General features: G+C 51.3%; 1 protein-coding gene across 1 annotated transcript; it reads left to right on the forward strand.

Annotated features, from left to right (window-relative positions):
- Positions 1-2481: 2481 nt before the first annotated feature.
- On the forward strand, positions 2482-17358 carry LOC135817771 (hexokinase-1-like). Its single transcript, XM_065331012.1, has 6 exons — positions 2482-2765; positions 2848-3360; positions 8259-8441; positions 15434-15549; positions 15923-16090; positions 16297-17358. Exons 1-6 carry the CDS (start codon positions 2757-2759, stop codon positions 16661-16663), a joined length of 1356 nt encoding a protein of 451 aa, XP_065187084.1. The 5' UTR covers positions 2482-2756; the 3' UTR covers positions 16664-17358.
- Positions 17359-19368: the final 2010 nt, after the last annotated feature.

The raw sequence follows: 19368 nt of genomic DNA on the forward strand, positions 1-19368 counted from the left end.
TCCGCGAAGCCGCTGCAGCCAACGCCGTACAAGCGTGGTACGCCGATGATTCTACAGCTGCAAGTAAGATAATTCGTCTCAGAGAATGGTGGTCTATCCTGGAAACGCGTGGTCCAGCTTACGGCTACTATACGAATGCTGCAAAGTCTGTGTTACTCGTCAAACCACAGTTCCTCAACATCGCGCGAGAAGTGTTCGCCGACACTGAAGTTCGCGTAACCGCGGACGGTCACCGACATCTTGGAGCTGTCCTGGGCACAGAGCAGTATTGCAATCAGTACGTCGCTCAAAAGGCAGAGCAATGGTGCAAAGAAGTCAAGCGCCTCGCAACCTATGCACTTAGCCAACCGCAAGCCGCCTACACTGCATTTAGCCAAGGCCTCAAGCACAAATGGTCATTTCTGGTTCCAACTTCGTACTGTACCAGGAGCAGCAGATCTGCTACATCCACTCGAGGATGTGATCCGCAATGATTTCATTCCGGCATTGACAGGGCGTCACCCACCGAATTCGGTGATCCGCGCTGTGCTTGACCTTCCGTGTCGTCTCGGTGGTCTCGGTATTGTTGACCCCAGTCAGCTGAGCGATGAACATCAGCGCTCTCTGTCCATCACCCATCCACTCATTGACAACATCATCCAACAGCAGTCATCCATGGAAGGCATCTCAGGGCGGATGCGGGTACTGAAGGCAACAGCTAGGACAGCCGCTGGGAAGAAGGAGAAGGACCATGTCGTCACCCTGATGGCCCAACTCGAGCCAGACCTGCGACGCACCCTACAGCTTGCCTCGGAGAAAGGCGCCTCAAGTTGGCTGACATGTCGGCCATTGCGAAGGCATGGCTTCACCCTGCACAAGGGCCGCCTTCCGCGATGCCGTATGCCTCAGGTATGGATGGGATCCTGATCGCTTACCTGCAACATGCGCGTGTGGAAAGCCATTCTCGACCACCCATGCCATGTCATGTGCCATCGGTGGTTATCCCTCGTTACGGCACAACGAGGTCCGAGACCTAACAGCAGCACTGCTACGCGACGTCGCACATGATGTTCATGTTGAGCCGCACCTCCAGCCTGTGACCGGTGAGCGCTTTCCGCTGCGGTCCACCATCACGGCAGAACAAGCTCGGCTGGATGTAGTTGTCAGCGGTCTACACGGTGGACGGTTTGAGAGGACCTTTCTAGATGTCCGGGTTTTCAACCCATTTGCCCCCTCAAATCGGAAACCAACGATCGCTGGCAGCTACAGAAAGCACGAAGAGGAGAAACGGAGGAGTTATGAGAGTCGCATTCTCAACGTTGAGCACGCTTCCTTCATCCCCGTGGTGTTCAGTACGACTGGTGGCCAAGGGAAGGCAGCCTCCACTCTCTTTGGCCGCATTGCAGGCATCAAGTCTGAGAAGAATGGTGAGCCTTTCTCTGTGGCAATGGCTTTGATCAGAGCCCAGCTGTCCTTTGCTCTCGTGAAGGCGGCCGTGGCATGCCTTCGTGGGCATCGCCACAAGTCGAGCAGGTATGACCCTCATGCATATTCTGCCACACTTGCTGTCTCCGAGTGTCATCTGTAGACAACCTGTCTGTTTCCCCTTTTCTCTGTATCATTTTGCAGGGGCGTCGGAAGGAGTTTAAAACATTGGTGCGGCTAAAGTGTGAGAGGGGGTCCGGGGGTCCTCCCCGGGAAAATTTTTGAAAATTGGCCCTAAAAAGCCATATAGAATAATAAAAAGAATATGCATGCTGATGATACATCGCATTGTCGATGTAAAACATGGTACCTGTACAAGAGTCGACAAGCCACCAAGAAGGTTGAAATGTAAAAAAAAAAAAAATCGAAAATTATTGGTGCGGCTTTGGCCGCACCTGCCGCACCGGTTCAGACGCCCCTGTTTTGTATGTTATAATTTCCGCGGATTCCAGTTTTTCTCCCTTCATTATAATTTAAGCGCAGTTTAGCGTGTATTGGCTTATGATTTCTTTTTCTTCTGTTTGTATTTAGCGCTTGACCGGTTATTATTTTCCTTCTCTTTATTTTGCGCTACATATTATTATTTTTCTGGTACGAGTACTGTAAACACCATGGCAACAAATCGAATTTTTTCTGCATTTGGGGGATTTTTTGAATTTTCTTAAAACATTTTGACCGTTTTTTTCGCTTTTTGAATTTCAATTTTTTAAGTGACTCACCTCAGTCACCTGTGAGCAGGGAGTCGTAAAATACCGGTATTTTACGACTCCCTGCCTGTGACTGTGAGTCTAGTCTGTGACACAGCAATGACGTTATGGACAACCTGTCGAACGTCAAAGTGACGCACAGACAGTCAGTAGACTAGACTCAGTACACAAAAACTCATGACCATGATCATGATGATGACTTGGGCCATGTGCTTGTGCATGTGCAGCCTTGGAGGATCCGTTCCAGTTCTTGATACGACCATTCCAACCGTGAATCCAAGTCAAGTGGCCCTGCTGTTCGATGATGAGATGGCATCCCTGGCCTGACACTGGATTCTCTCATCATCATCCTCACTCGAGTCGAGATAATCACTTGCTGGAGTGTCTTTTTCCGGAGCTGAGACTGCTGTGTCTGACATACCATTGTCTCTAGCCTTGCTCGGTACACACCCGGCCTCTGTCATTTCCGAGCATCCTGCGTTCATTCAATGGTCTTCAAGTTTATACAGTATAAAGAGAATCAAGTTCTGTTTTGAATTTATAAACATAATCATTCAATTTCTCCAGTGTGAAGCAGCTCTCAACATGACGACGGTAAGTTAGGAATGGAGCTTTTCCTGTGGACAATTCTGGTGTGTTTTTTACCGTCTCCAGTACTTTTCCTGTTGTTTTTCAGGTCGATGCTGTCCTGGAGCCGTTCGTGCTCTCCAAGGAGCGCCTGCAAGAAATCAAGAAGCGCCTGCTGTCCGAGATGGAGGATGGCCTGGCCCGAGAGGGTGCCACCATCCGCATGCTACCCACGTACGTACACGACCTGCCCGACGGCACGGAGAAGGGCAAATTCTTGGCGCTGGACCTGGGTGGGAGCAACTTCCGCGTTCTGCTTATCTCTCTGGATGGTCGTTCGTACACACAGACCGACGAGCCCAAATTCGAGCCTCTGAGTGATGACGTCAAGGCCACAACACAGGAAGCACTGTTCGATCACATTGCTGAATGCCTGCAAAAGTTCGTGGATGCCAATGGGATTACGGAGAAGCTGCCTCTGGGCTTCACCTTCTCATTTCCCGTGCTGCAGACTGGCTTGACAAAGGGTACGCTGATCAAGTGGACGAAAGGTTTCAGAGCCGTTGGTGCCGAGAAACACGACATTATCGAGCTTCTGCGCGCTGCGTTGAAGAGAAGACAGGTTAGCATCAGTGTTTAAGGAGAAGACGGGGCTGGCATCAGTGCGACCGTATGCGCCAGGGGAAAAAATGCGCACACGCCCCCTCCCCCCCCCCCCCTCCCGTCCCCTATTTGACCAACATTGGGAGCACTCAAGGTTCCTGTGCATGTGATACCACATTATGGCATATCCAGAATTGAGTGCAGACCCGGCACTCGCGTATACGTGGGGCATAGGTCAGGTGCCGTCCGTATGTTAAAAAAATGAAATTTTGTAATTACCGTATGTCCGCACGTTTAAAGCCATGACGGTATGTTCGATTATAAAGCCAGTCTCAGTTATAAAGCCATGGGCTTCAAATGACATTTAAAGTACCAGTATGTTTTCTAAAAATGAAGGAATAAGACTTAGTATTATACTAACAAACTTACAGCCCAGCAGGAACGATGGACAAGTGGATTTAGATGAAATTTCTGTGTGGACTTTGACTTTTATGGCATGGCGTGGTGGGTGAGTCATTTTGCATCTAAAATAGCTAGGAAAGCAGCGGTGTTTCGAATATAAGGATATGGCTTTAACCTCTTTAGCACGACGCTACCTGAACGTGCCCCACGTCAACACCTGTAAAAGTCGCATTTTCCCATGAAAGTACTAGCTGTTAAAGGATCGATAACTTTACCTTCCCTTGGATGAATTCCACGATCTTGAGCTTTCTGGAAAGGTCTTGAGACGAGAGACAAACTGGTGTCAAACCCAGCTCGGAGCGAAACCAAAACCCCGTGCTACAGCCTGGCAAACCTCATCCATGCGCTCAACAGACTTGAGCATGGCCAAGACTAACCAAGCTCAAATATTCAGCTGCCATTTCGGTCTCCTTGCTCGTATCGAGCTCAAATTTATTGTGACGACTCACGGGATCCACTACCATCATTTTAATCTTGTTTCCATGGCAGCAGGTAGCGCAAAAAAAGATCCGTAATGGAAAATACGCGTTCTGCAGACTGCGCAAAAAATCGAGTTGAAATTTGCCGTGTCAAGTCGGATATCTCAACAACCGGTAGTCGTATCGCTTCGGCAATTGTTTCTATCGCCAGCTGAGAGTTTTCTCTTGCAGATACATGTTTCGATTGTGAGAATCGATTAAGTATTAAGTGAGTTACGATAGTTTGAACAAGTCACCATGGACTCAACACGGAGCCCACGACTATGAGATGCAGGTTCACTGTACAGTGTACAGCGCACGTCGTACTAGTACGACGGCCGTGGGGCATGCAACTCGTGTGCGTCGTACTAGTACGACGCTCGCTAGTACGACGCTCGCGCTAAAGAGGTTAAAGGCGCTGCTGACATACGGCAGGAGGAGAAGTTTGAAGTTCTCTTCGCTCCGTTTCTGGATTGAAAATTAAGCCTAGTTCACATTCGACGGTGATGGTACGGGACGTAAGGGCCTGTCGGGAAGGCTGGGGTACCGGGTGAGCTGTAAGATCTTGTACGATTCGTACGACACGACATGCTGCAGTCGTTCTTCGTTCAACAGCGAACGGCGACAGTCATAAGGCACGGTCCGTGGCGGGGTGACTTTTGGACCTAATTTCTTGTTTTTCGGGACTTCTTTTCAATTATTTCTCCTTCAATGAAGCGGAATCAAGTTCACAATACCAGGTTTTCACGAAGACCAAAAAAGTAGCTTTGAAAGGTGTGCCACTCAAATAATAGCTCCAGGAAATGATACAGTCGTCCCTCTCTAATCCGGCACTTGTTTATCCGGAACCCTTGCCAACCGGCGCACTTTCTGTCGAAACCGATTTTTTTTCGTTCAATTCCTACATCTTAATCCGGCACTTGAATTCCGCCTCCGGCAGTGACTTTTTGAAACGAATCGCTCAAACTGCACGTAGTTTGATTTCATAATCCGGCAGTCGTAAATCGCGTACCGTACAGGTGCACGTCTTGCCAGACCAGGCTAGGCCAGTCTGGTCAGTGCCGCGCGCGCGGGGCCACTTCAGAGTTCAGTTCAGTTGACAACTGTACTCGACCTCGCGCGGGAGAGTTCAGTTCGGTTGGTTGTTAGAACTTTTCCGAACCCTAACTCAATTTATACAAACTGAAAGAGAAAGACCAAGGAACTACAAGTTACGCTATACTGTCCACTAACACCACCAGTTACTAAACAATCAGCTCATGCGATAACATTGCACGACACTGACCGACGGTACTGACGTTCTACAACTAACTACAACGTTCGACCTGCATGATGTCGACTGCTTGTGTGGCCTTCTTAGGAGGGTCAATGTTGTCCAGGAGACAACGGCTAAGCAGTCAACCATACTTTCTTATTTTAGCAAGGAGTAGTGTCCTGCCAATTGTCAGGTGTGTGTGTGTGTGTGTGCGTGTGTGTGCAAGAGTACATGTGAACATGTTCTCTGTTTTACTTTTTCACTTTATCACTGTGTATATTCCTGGAGAACAGTTGAGAATATAAAGCCGTGCACCAAATACTTGGGTCGACATGGAAAAACCCTGCGTTTTGACGTATGACACATGCATGCAATTGGGTAGGGCCGGGTCAGAGGGCAGGATTTCTTAATCCAGCACCCTCGTTAATCCAGCAGAAACGCCGTAGCAAAAGGTGCCGGATTAGAGAGGGACGACTGTATAACAGTTCGTCTGTCACTTTCCTGAGCTATCCCTAAATACCATATGTGATATCAGACCTTATCTTGCTAGTAAAATTCAACTTCAGTTGTGTTAGCCATTCTGCGAGTTATCATAGGAAGCGCGGTGTTCGAAATGCTAAAAATTTCCAAGTACGAATTGGGAGCAGTCGGCGCACGACGCCGTCTCCTGTTCACACTCAAAATGCAGCTGTTTTGTACGCTTGCGTCCCCGTCTACGCCCGTCTACGGTATGAAAAGTTGGATCGATCCAACTCTTCCCGTCGCTTCCCGATCCGTACGGCGGTACGGTTGCGTTCCCGTTCCTGGTGTTCACATTGGACGCCGTCAGACTGTCCCGTCGATCCTTACGTCGCGTCCCGTCGCGCCCCGTCGAATGTGAACTAGGCTTTACCTGTTTGCAAGGGGGATGGGAGGGGTAAGAGAAGACATTACAAAAAAAAACCCTCTCAGCACATGTTCCAAGTACGTTACATACAACGTGGGCCAGCACAGGGTGCGCACAGTCTGAATATGTGCCATGAGCCTGCTGTTGACTCACATAAGCTGTGTGGGTTCCTGTCAGGGAGTGCTATTTTCACTACTCCGTTGTTTGCTAAAAACAGGCTGGGGCATGGGTGGGAACGTGCGACGTGAACACCACACCATTATGATGTGAGTTTCCGGTGTCTGCTGCGGACCCCATAGCAAACCCGTGCAGAGTATCTTGGTGTGCAAGTAAGACTCGGATGGAGAGCCAAGGATTAAATTTAAAAAGAAAGGACCAAAAAATTCTGACTACCCAACATCTTACAACATTTTGCTTATAACTGTTAGTGTTCACTGTTGGACACAAGCTACGGATAACATGTAACAGTTTGGTCCTTTCTTTTTAGAGTTTCTTGGGAGCGTATTTAACTCTTGCGATTGTGCATACTGCATAGTGTGCAGATTGTATGTGCACTCGAACGTCTCTTGTCCGGGCGCCTTGGGACCGGGCACTGCCCGTATCTCAGATTTGCCCGTGTCTCAGGACAGATCATCTACCATGTATCGTATTAGTTTTTGATGAAGTTTCTTTGGCGCGTATAGTTCTTGTTCAGGATAAAGTAGAATCCACTGATGAAAACGTGTGGATTACACAGGTTGACAGTGACAAACAAGCACTTGTGCAAGCGAAAAAAGTTTGAAACTCCTATAATCGAAGCAATTTTGCCATAGAATCTCAAGCTGAGGGTGCCCGGTAGAGAGACGTGCCTGTATCTGAGGCGTCTGGATAAGACACATTTGAGCGTTCGGGTTTGTCACGTGATGGGAAATTCTGCCGTCGCAGACCCCGACTTGAGTTGCACACTCTTGGGTGTTATCGTACTCACGCGATTAGAGCCTTGTCTTGAATAGTGCCCCCAGTCTCGGAGAGCCAATGAAAGTATGCTGCCCTCTCTTGAATAGTGCCCGGGCTTGTAATCAAGCGCATACCGGGAACCTTGTTGCCGTAGACAACTGACAAAGGAAAATCACTCCAGAGTTCGTACTTGTTGTGCTCATCTGTCTTAAATGACGCGGTGCAACGTGTGGCCACATGGATGTGTACTACATGTGTACGACAATGAGTGTTGCCCGCCAAACATGGATCAACGTCTTGTTTTGGCCAAACGGTATCCTTTGGATCCAGTAAACTAACTTTGCTTATGGGCCATGGTGCAGGGTTTCTCAGATCCGAATCCGATGAATCTGGATCCGGATTCGACCAATCATTGCAAGTCGACTGGGTCCTATGGATCTGGATCTGAATCCAACCAAGCAATCACAGACTTGTGCGTGCTTGCGTGCGTGCGCGTGTGTGCATGTGCGGGCATGTGTAAATCAGTACATCTATATCGGTATGTGTTTGTTTGTGTGTGTGTGTGTGTGTGTGTGTGTGTGTGTGTGTGTGTGTAGGGTGTGCGTGTAGGGTGTGCGTGTAGGGTGTGCATAGTTAACTGTCTTGGCCGTTTTATGCCGATGTACTCCGTGTGGTGTAGAGCAGGTGTGCATTGGTGGTCGATTTACATGGCTTCGCCAGTTGTGTGGATTAGACAGTTATCTGGCGCAAGTCTTGATCTGTCTCATTCAGATCTTGTTCGCTATCGTTGCTATAAGAGAAACTCTGTGGGTGCACATCCAGTGCATTTGCAGATTTGCGTGCTTCTCTTGCGATGGGGCGTATACATGGTACATACATGGTGTGTGTGTGTGTGTGTTTGTGCGTGCGTGCGTACACAGGGTATTGAAGTGGATGTGGTGGCACTGGTCAACGACACAACAGGCACGATGATGTCCAATGCACTGCAGGATGCCGACTGCCACGTCGGTCTCATCCTGGGTACAGGCACCAACGCCTGCTACATGGAGAGACTTGATGCGGTCAAGAAGTGGTCAGAACCCAGGAAACCTGGTGTTGAGCATGTGAGTTACTATGAAATCAGGGATGTTTTTGATCTATTTGATTTAACACACACTTATCACTCCCCCCTCACGTGACCGCGGACTCCTGCATATACACTCACACAATAACCACACAACTGTTTGGGGATAGCGCGCTTATTGTATTATGCCAAACTTGACACGCTGAGTCCAGCTTGACTCAGCTGAGTCCCTAACTGCAATTTACTGCTCTAACATGAAGCCGTGCCTGGAAGAAGGGAAAGAGCGAAAAAAGAAAAAAAAATTCTGGCCTTCTGCAAGCAATAGCAAGTAATGAGTGACGGCTGTGTAAAGTCGCACAAACATGCAGTCGACCGGATGATGGTGAGTGTCCGGCACACATCTTGCTCTGCTGCTCCACCTGCGCATACCTGATACGGTGGTGCGCTTACGGGCGGGCTGCCTGGGCCCCAGATGCCTCCTTGATGCGCCACGGAGTGCCGTCGAAGCACCTGTATCACTTCGGTGATCCAAATGCGAATGCAGCCTTGCCGGTCGCCCGCCGGCCTGCCGCCTACGTGACCAGCCTGAGACTGGCCCTGCCGCATTTGGCGCTTCTAAACGCTGCGATCCGGTCGACAGCTCACTGGGCTGCCAAATACGTGACTGGCTTGAGGACAGTTCCATACTGGGCAGGGCGCCCAGCTCAGGTCGCACGCCGTAGCGGCGTGAGCTGGGCGCGGTGAGGGTTGGTGATAACTACAGTTTCCTCCTCCGGAAACTTCCATTTATCACTCCCCCCTCACGTGACCGCGGACTCCTGCATATACACTCACACAATAACCACACAACTGTTTGGGGATAGCGCGCTTATTGTATTATGCCAAACTTGACACGCTGAGTCCAGCTTGACTCAGCTGAGTCCCTAACTGCAATTTACTGCTCTAACATGAAGCCGTGCCTCCCAAAAATAATGGGGGTGGCCTCGCCGCACGCTATCCCCTATTCTTGGTCCCGTCGATCTCTGTGCTGTTCGCTGTAGACCTGTGATGGCATGCCTGATTCGGTATACAGTGAAACCAGTAGCTAAAGACCACCGTGACCAGCGACCAGCCGGGTACTACCGACCACTTCGCCGGGCACGGACGGTCTCACATTCATAATGGTTGTGCCCTGCAAGCCTGCAGCCAAGGATCACCTGCCACTAAGGACCGCTTTCTCTGGCCCCAAGGGGTGGTCGTTAGCCACAGGCTCAACCGCACATGTATCTCTTGCGGGTCAACCTGACCACCTTCCGGCGGCCTGGAGCTGCCGTCCGGGCACCTTCCTGGCCGCCAGATCCTGTGTCAGCTTGAGGGCGTCTACCAAGGGCATTGCCATGAAGGACTGCTAGGCTTTCCCCTGGTTGGTAGCTCCTGCTGGTGCTGGGCACTACTGAATACGCTGACGACTTGTCAGCTTCCGCGGGTAGTGTTCGCACGGGGGGATACCTGGGCGCCCCGAGCCGGGCAGACAACAGCCGAAGGGCTGTCGTGTTGGATACAAGTGTGACTAGCTACCCGCCTGGTACTATGGACACCTTCGCCGGGCACGGAAGGTCTCACATTCATAGTTTGCGGTGCAAGCCTCCAACTAAGGACCACCTGCCCCTCAAGACCGCTTTCTCTGGCCCCAAGGGGTGGCCGCTTAGTCAAAGGCTCCACCGCACATGCATCTCTTGCGGGTCAACCCTGACCACCTTCCGGTGACCTAGAGCTGCCGTCCAGGCCCCTTCCTGGTGGCCAGATCCTGTGTCAGCTTGAGGGGGTCTACCAAGGGAATTGCCATGAAGGACTGCTAGGCTTTCCCCTGATTGGTAGGTCCTGCTGGTGCTGGGCACTACTGAATACGCCGTCACAACTTTTTCCGCTTCCACGGGTGGTGTTCGCACGAGGGGGATGCCTGGGTGCCCCCCGCAGAGCCGACAACAGAGCCAAAGGGTTGGCGCGTTGTATACAATTATTAGTTTCTCAGTTATTCTTGTATTTTGCCTCTTTAATAGGTCGATGACGGCTTCCCGCCCGCCGATCGTCCAAAAAAAAATATGGGGTGAGGCCCCTATCCTGCAACAGGCAATAAATGTGGCCGGGAGTATGCGCTAAGGGCCAGTCAGGACCTGCTGGGTGCCCGAGCTACGGTGCTAACAAGCAAATGCGAACAAGCAAGCTCGGATCTTCGGTTGCACTCCCCATCTCAGCTGCAAACAAACCACGCTCCGAGGGAGAGCTGCCCCTGCATTTTGCAAGCCTAGCTGTAAATATACAAAGCTCCAAGGGGAAATGCCCCTGCATTTTGCAAACATAGCTGTACACATCCAATGCTCCCAGGGGAGCTGCCCCTGCATTTTGCAAACATAGCTGTAAACTTCCAAGGGGAGCTGCCCCTGCATTTTGCAAGCATAGCTATAAACATCCAAAGCTCAGGGGAGCTACCCCTGCGTTTTGCAAACCTAGCTGTAAACCAACAAAGCTCAAAGGGAAGCTGTCCCTGCATTTTGCACACATAGTTGTAAGCATCCAAGGCTCCAAGGGGGGCTGACCCTGCATTTGCAAACATAGCTGTAAACATCCAAAGCTCCCAGGGGAGCTGCCCCTGCATTTTGCGACCGCACCTGTAAACATCCAACTTCAAAAGCTCCCAGGGGAGCTGCCCCTGCAGTTTGCAAGCATAGCTGTAAACATCCAAAGCTCCAAAGGGGAGCTACCCCTGCGTTTTGCAAACCTAGCAGTAAACCTACGAAGCTCAAAGGGGAGCTGCCCCTGCATTTTGCAAACATAGTTGTAAACGTAGAACTAGAAGGCTCCAAGGGGAGCTGCCCCTGTATTTGCAAATATAGCTGTAAACATCCAAGTTCCAAGGGGAGCTGCCCCTGCATTTGGCAAACCTAGCTGTAAACCTACAACGCTCTGAGGGGAGCTACCCCTGCATTTTGCAAACCTGGCTGTAAACATCCAAGCCCCAAGGGGAACTGCCCCTGCATTTAGCCAACATAGTGGTAAACATCCAAAGTTTCAAGGAGTGCTGCCCCTGCATTTTGTCCGCACAGCTGTAAACTAGTTTTAAAAGCTCCAAGGGGAGCTGCCCCTGCATTTTGCAAACATAGCTGTAAACATCCAAAGCTCCAAGGGGAGCTGTCCCTGCATTTTGTCGCGTAGCTGTCAACTAGCTAAAGCTCCAAGGAGAGCTACCCCTGCATTTTGCAAACGTGGCCGTAAACATACCCAGCTCCAAGCCCTTTTTTTTGTTTTGTTTCTTCCTCGCAAACATAGCTGTAAACATACCACACACTAAGGGGAGCTGCCCCTGCTTTCTGCAAGCATCGCTGTAAACGATTACATACAAGGCTCGGAGGGGAGTTGCCCCTGCTTTTTGCAAACATAACTGTACCAGGCCCCAAGGGGAGCTGCCCCTGAATCTTGCAAACATAGCTGTGAACATACAAAGCTCAAAGGGGAGCGGCCCCTGCGTTTTGCAAACATAGCCGCAGCGCCGGGCATAACGCCACCCAGGCGAGGCGCGCTGCCCCTGCCTTGACCAATGCCGCCGCAAACAACACGCGCAAAGGGGCGCTGCCCCTGCATTTGCTCGCATAGCCGCCGTATCAGACCGCCGGGTCAGCCGCCATATCAGACCGCTGGGTCAGCCGCCATATCAGACCGCTGGGTCAGCCGCCATATCAGACCGCTGGGTCAGCCGCCGCCATATCAGACCGCTGGGTCAGCCGCCGCCATATCAGACCGCCGGGTCAGTTGCCATATCGGACCGCTGGGCCAACTGCCATGTCGGGCCGCCGGGTCAACCGCCGCATGGGCTAGGGGCGCTGCCCCTGCCTCTGCCGCCGCCACAAACATAGCTCAAAAGGGAACCACCCCTGCATTTGCTCGCAACGCCGCCGTATCAGGCCGCCGGGTATTCCGCCGCATGGGCGATTACGTAGGGGAATCGCCCCTGCCTCCGCTAGTACAACTGAATAAGCAGCATGGGCCAATCGCCCTGCCCGCCGGGTGCGCATAATGTGTGAGTGTGTGTGTGTAACGCACATACGCGTGTCTGCAATATGCCCTGCGCGGTCGTGACGGATTAATCCGTCGCACCTCGGGTAAAGTGTTAATTACTGAAAGTAAAACAAGGTCGCCAGCCCGCCAACACCGGCACGTACTGCCGGCTCGCCGTGGTATCTAAACAACAATGGCAACAGCGACGACAGCCGCAAGGAAAAAGATAACAGCTTGCCATGTCCAAACAAAGCCCCAAAACAGCAAAGTAGACCCCACATGCTGAGACTTGGTGTAATGCCGCCTAGTACGAGTAGGAAGGGGAGGGGAGCGACAGCACTTAGAGGCGAAGCAGGGTGAGGGATGGAGGAGGATAAAGAGAGAGAGAGAGAGAGAGAGAGAGAGAGAGAGAGAGAGAGAGAGAGAGAGAGAGAGAGAGAGAGAGAGAGAGAGTATGTGTGTGTGTCTATGTATGTATGTATGTATGTATGTATGTATGTATGTATGTATGTATGCGTGTGCGTGGGTGTGTGTGTGTGCTTGCGTGCTTACCCACGTGTGCTGAGAGAGATAGACTACACAGCGAATGAAAAAGGAGGCACGCATTGGTTGAGAAGAAGTTCAGCCGGTTTGCTGCCATGATTAGTTGCTCCCGCATAGCATGAGTTCGGGACTAAGCCGAGTCCAGCAGCTGGATTAGGGAGCCGATGAGAGGAAATGGACTAATCGTCCGCGTGAAAGAGCGTCCGCAGCGGAGTTGTCCGTGACCGTAATATGGGTAGTCAGCGAGATAAAGCCTTGTGTTCTGCTACCATGCGGGGCTGAAGTGGGCTAGTTCCGTCACGGTTGGATTTCGGCAAGTCCCGGATTTCAGACTGCTCCAACTGCCCTTTTGTCGCCGTGCAGTATGAATTTCTTATCGGACTACTTAGGGCCCCAGAGGGCGTAAGCTCGTGTTGCAAGGCGCGATGGTTCTGAAAGTCTGCCAGGCCTCGACCCAGTAGATTAGAGATTCAGTTTTTCTCTTGCCAGAAGAGGAGCCGCCAATGACAATTCCACTCAGTGATTGCCATCGGATTGATCGATTCTAACACGTTTGGCTGCTGGCTGCGTGTGGGCAGGACAGGAAGGCAGCATTGTGGCCAGCTCGACGTATTCCGCACGCCGTATTGTCCTAATCGTCTCCCGTGCGCCAACACATGCGCCGGCCGGCATCATAGCGCCTCCAAGGAACTCAACTAAACTGGTCATACACGACAGTGTCCATGCTTGCATTTTCGGCCGGCATGCTCATCGCCCGAGGCTTGTTGGTCAGGGCCGACGCTGCCGTCGCCGCGGTCTCAAACGAGGAATACCAGCGATCCGCTGCTGAGTAGGATCCATGCTCAGGTACGGGTATAAACCATGTAAACCAACTAGCTTTAGAGCAAACGAGAGCAAAAAAATTCTGGCCTTCTGCAAGCAATAGCAAGTAATGAGTGACGGCTGTGTAAAGTCGCACAAACATGCAGTCGACCGGATGATGGTGAGTGTCCGGCACACATCTTGCTCTGCTGCTCCACCTGCGCATACCTGATACGGTGGTGCGCTTACGGGCGGGCTGCCTGGGCCCCAGATGCCTCCTTGATGCGCCACGGAGTGCCGTCGAAGCACCTGTATCACTTCGGTGATCCAAATGCGAATGCAGCCTTGCCGGTCGCCCGCCGGCCTGCCGCCTACGTGACCAGCCTGAGACTGGCCCTGCCGCATTTGGCGCTTCTAAACGCTGCGATCCGGTCGACAGCTCACTGGGCTGCCAAATACGTGACTGGCTTGAGGACAGTTCCATACTGGGCAGGGCGCCCAGCTCAGGTCGCACGCCGTAGCGGCGTGAGCTGGGCGCGGTGAGGGTTGGTGATAACTACAGTTTCCTCCTCCGGAAACTTCCATATACACACACACGCTCGCGCGCGCGCACACTTGTCATGTTCTGTCTTTGTCGTATTGGTGACATTGGTCACACGTCCCCTTATGCGAGGGGCCGGCAGACCTGAGGTTGGTGAGTTGAGTGGTCGGACACGGTACACTCCAGAGCTCAGTGACTAGCGACGCTCTGTACATGCTTGGCACAACTATGAAGCTGGAACCTCTTCTGACCCTGCAGCACAGCACAGGGCAGGCACTGCAGTGTGCCTTGCAGCATAGCAAGGTGTGCTGTTCTCTACAACACATCGGAACATTGGCAACGGGCCGGTGATGTCACATGCAGCGTTGTTGCTGTTTGTGCCTGCTGGTACTGTACAATCTGGCAAGCCGTGGTGCACTGCGAGCCCTCCAGAGCTCCGCAACCAGCGGCCACAAACCGGACATTGCCTGCTTCCAACTTCCAACTGTTCAGACACCGGCTTGTTCGGGCCATCTGTACACCTTGCACCCGTGTATCCTCGGCCATCTTTGCTGTGTAATGAGCAGAGCTGGAGGCATGAGGTGAAAGCTAGCCGGGAATCACGCAACAGTCATGTTTTAGTTCTTATTTCTTTTTGTTCTTGCTTTTCATGTACGGTGCATTGTTTAGTTTTCGTTGCTATTTGACTGGAACTTGGAACAGCTGCATATGGATGGCATACAGTACTGTCGGTCGCCGAAGAACTGGGCGGTCAGCCTCCTAGCCTAGACCGTTCTTATTTCCGTGTATTACAGTCTATGTACAGTTGAGTCACCGTGTATACATTGGTATGCTGTGCTTGACGAAATTCTAGCCAGGTCGACAGTACTGTATGCTGTATCTATTTTTATTTTTATTCTTATTTTACTACGGAATTCCCTGTAAATCGGTAGCCAGCAATTTTCTTCCGGATGGCGAGGGAACCGGATAAAAGAGGACCGGATAAGCGAGGTCTGACTGTACATATTTCCCCTTTCACCAACCATCCAATGGATATGGCCTGGTGCACTCCTTCATGCATAAGTTTGATCTGTTTTATTTTGGGACTTTGTGCTTTTCCTCTTTTCTGGTCACAGATAGCAATTAATACAGAGTGGGGAGCATTTGGTGATAACGGAACTTTAGACGACGTGTTCACCGAGTTTGACAACTACCTAGACCAGAATGTCTCTATCAACAAGGGAGATCAGAAGTGAGTCTCTCTCTATAAGTATCTGTGTGTGTGTGTGTGTGTGTGTGTGTCTCTCTCTCTCTCTCTCTCTCTCTCTCTCTCTCTCTCTCTCTCTCTCTCTCTCTCTCTCTCTCTCTCTCTCTCTCTCTCTCTCTCTCTCTCTCTCTCTCTCTCTCTCTCTCTTCCTCTGTCTTCCTCTGTCTTCCTCTCTCAAGATTATGTACGTACGTCAATGCCCAGTATATTAAATGTTTGATATTGTTCACACAAGGGTCCATACTTGGCTTTTTTTTTTAAATTGCCATCACTGTGCGCGTTCTTACGTGCGCGTGTGTGTGTGTGTGGGTGGGTGGGTGTATGCGGATGTGTATGTATGTTTGCTATGATGATGCAGGTTTGAGAAGACCATCTCCGGCATGTATCTGGGAGAGCTTGTACGTGTTATTTGTCTGCGCCTGCACTCACTGGGTTTGCTATTCAAGGACCAAGCAGACATACCCAAGTTCCAAACTGCCTGGGAGTTCCTCAGCAAGTACCTGTCCGATATCGAGACGGGTGACGTGTAAGTTACTCTTGCGGAGGCTTCTTTACTAGCAGGCTAGACGTGGCTGTGTGTGTGTGTTTTCTGTATGTTATGCAGTAATGTGCACACTCGCATGATCACTACTGACCAGTGGACTCGTTTCCTGGTGGTGGCACTATACATATTATACTGATGCATACATTCCCTTGTTGCTCTGTTGTGTGCCGCGTTGTTGTTCCCCACAGGGACGAGAGCTTGCCGGCGACGCGCGCCATCCTGAGCGACATGGGCGTCGCCAGCGCCAGCGACGACGACTGCCGCGCCGTGCGGCGAGTGTGCGAGGCGGTGTCGACGCGCGCCGCTCACCTGGCCGCCGCCGGTGTCAGCACCATCGTGGAGAAGATCGACAAGACGCGCAAGTGTTCCGTAGCCGTCGACGGCTCCCTGTACAAGAAGCACCCGAAGTTCGCGGCGCGCATGGACGCCGGCCTGGACATGCTCCTGCCCGCCGGCCATGGTGTCAAGATGCAGGAGGCCACGGACGGGTCCGGTCGTGGCGCCGCGCTCGTAGCGGCCGTGGCCTGCCGCCTCACCGCCACCGCTTCGGCATGAACGCCGCTCTCTCGCCGTCTATCTGATGATCATCACACATACTTAGGTAACCAATACTAACCGTAGATGTGCACTGCCAACACCACCACCGTCGCTAGTCTCGACAAGCGCATGCTTTGAGGTAGCTGCGTGCTGATTCGCGACTACGTGCGCGTATCACAGAATTAGTTTAGTGCGTTGCCGGGATGTCTCCGCTGACCGCATTCGGAAACGCAGGCCAGCGGGCCGGTTGGACCAACCCATCGCCATGGGTATTAGCGAATGTTTTACTAAGCGCAAGCCATTGCCGCTCTCGAACTGCGCCGCCGCCACGCCGTTACCATGGTTACTCTCTTCTGCAAATGCTGTGCTATCAGCTATTGCATTTTATCGACACGCGTCCTCTGACTCAATCTAGGACTAGATAATAGTAGACATGCCTCGAGTTTTCTCATTTGTTTTAGGAAAACCCACCTGTTGTGTTTGCCGGGTGGCTGGTTTTTCCCCCAGTGTGTGTGTTTTTACTACTGTGGCATGCCACCCCCTCTACTTTCCCATAGTTCTCTGCTTACTCGACATTCTCACGATAAGCTAGGTAGACACGCGATGAATAATCTGTTTTTTTAAACAGCTTTAAACAGGGCTCTCCTTCGCCCCGTATACATGTATATCATGTAGTTTATCTACTGGGTGCGTTTAGATGTTGTTCACACGTACTGGTGCAGTGTCTGGATAAGGGCGTAGCCTGGCGACTTGGTTGTCCCATGGCTCACGCCTGCACACCCCGTAGAAGTTCCCTCTCTTACTTTGGTAAAAACCGGCTGCGTGCCCCTCTAAAGTGGAGAAGTTTAGTCTGGCGGGGTGGGGGAACTTGTGTGTGTGTGTGTGTGTGTGTGTGTGTGTGTGTGTGTGTGTGTGTGTCTTCTCTTTCTCAGACTCCTCCTGACTTTTCTTTCATTCTCCTGGGTGTTTACCAACAACCAGTGCGTGCCGTAGTATGTGGCGTGATGTGTGTGTGCGGGGAAAAAAAGAAAGAAGAAAAAGACCAAAAGGTAGGGATTCATGGCCAGAAAAAGCCGCTTCATACCTGTGTGGTGTAGACCAGGCTGAATAGTGCCTGACTGCCTGTAGTGGTGGTCAATTCTTCAGCCTTGTAACCTGTTGAATGGTGCAATCCCAGCACAAGTTGCTATAACTTCTGCTATAACATCACTCTCTGGCGATGGGCGTCAAGGGGTGTGTGTGTGTTTGTGTGTGATGTTGAAGCTCCTACAATGTAGATGTTGCACTGTTTTGAAACCTGCGAAAATCTGAGAAAGTAACACGGAACAAACAGGAAGTACGAAACTAAAATACATGATTGTGCTTACTTATACGAACTAGTTTTGCTGCACAGTTTTGGACTTGGAGTGCAACATGCCCTGGCTTACAATATGGCAGTTACACCACCACCACGTACATGACATGTACAATCATGTAAATGCTTCATACAGTCATGCTGGAGTACAGGCTACACTACTCATGTAGTGTGGTGTAATACCAAGAGTACATAAACCTATTTATGTACTCTTGGTAATACTAATACAGTAATTGTAATAATTATACAGACTGATTTTGCACACTGTCATTGTGCAAAATCGTTTCAGGCAAAGAAAACGCAGACGATCGCGCGCGCGCGCGCGGAGCACGATCTTTCCTACTGAGATCTATGTAGGCTGGATGCGATGAGACTTGAGAGAAGTGCTAGCGAGTCCAGCGGCCAGTGACCATGGTGACTTGCCCCGAATTCCCCAAAACCACTAATTATTGGAAAGGCTTCCTGTCTGAAGCCTTTCCATACTGGTACTCGATGTTTCAGTTTTGTGACACGAGAATGGCACGAGAATTAGTGTACCGCTGAGTGTACCGCTATACACGTGGTCGACACTTAGTCGACACGTTGTTGATACTTTTTTGACACGTGACCCCGTCAACGGTCTGCTTTGTGCCAATGCCACTCGGTAAACGCCGATGTCGCGTACGACAAAAACGACTATCCCGTACGCGAAATAGTTGAGAACTGCATGACGTGGACCTGACGGCAAGGACAACTGCGAGGAGGCCCCTTTCGGTACCCCTGACGGGAAGGAGAACTGCAGTAGTCGACGAAGTCGAACGAGGAGGCCCCTTTTCCGTACCCCATACTGCAAAGTGCCATTGATGGATACCTTTTGCACCTGGAACGACCCCTTAAACGCTGTCGCGGCGACTATCCCGTACGCGAAATAGTTGAGAACTGCTGACGTGGACCTTTTGCACCTGGAACGGCCCCGTAAACGCTGTCGTGTCGGCGGAGTGAATGTGCAGGGTACTAGGGTGAAAAGAATTGCTGCAAAGACGTCCCCTCTACTAGGCTCTAGGCCTTTGCCTTTGGAGACATCGTCGGCGAACTGAATGCGCAGGGCGAAAAGAATTGCTGCAAAGACGTCCGCTCTAGACCTTTGGAGACATCGTGGGAACTCCTTCCGGTACTATACAAACTGCTGACGTGGCCGTGGACTTGTACATGGAGAGTCATGGTGGGACTTCATGTACATGGATACATGGTGGGAATTCCTTCCGGCACCCCCGTACCGCAAAGCCAACGGTGGGGAAGGAGAAGTGCAGACGTGCAGGAAGACGAACGAGGAGGAACCAGGACGAGCGAGCAATGGCAGGACTAGCTGGACCGTAAGTAATAGCTGAAT

This window comes from Sycon ciliatum, chromosome 5 (genome assembly GCF_964019385.1).
Source record: "Sycon ciliatum chromosome 5, ocSycCili1.1, whole genome shotgun sequence".
Taxonomy (NCBI): Eukaryota; Metazoa; Porifera; class Calcarea; order Leucosolenida; family Sycettidae; genus Sycon; species Sycon ciliatum.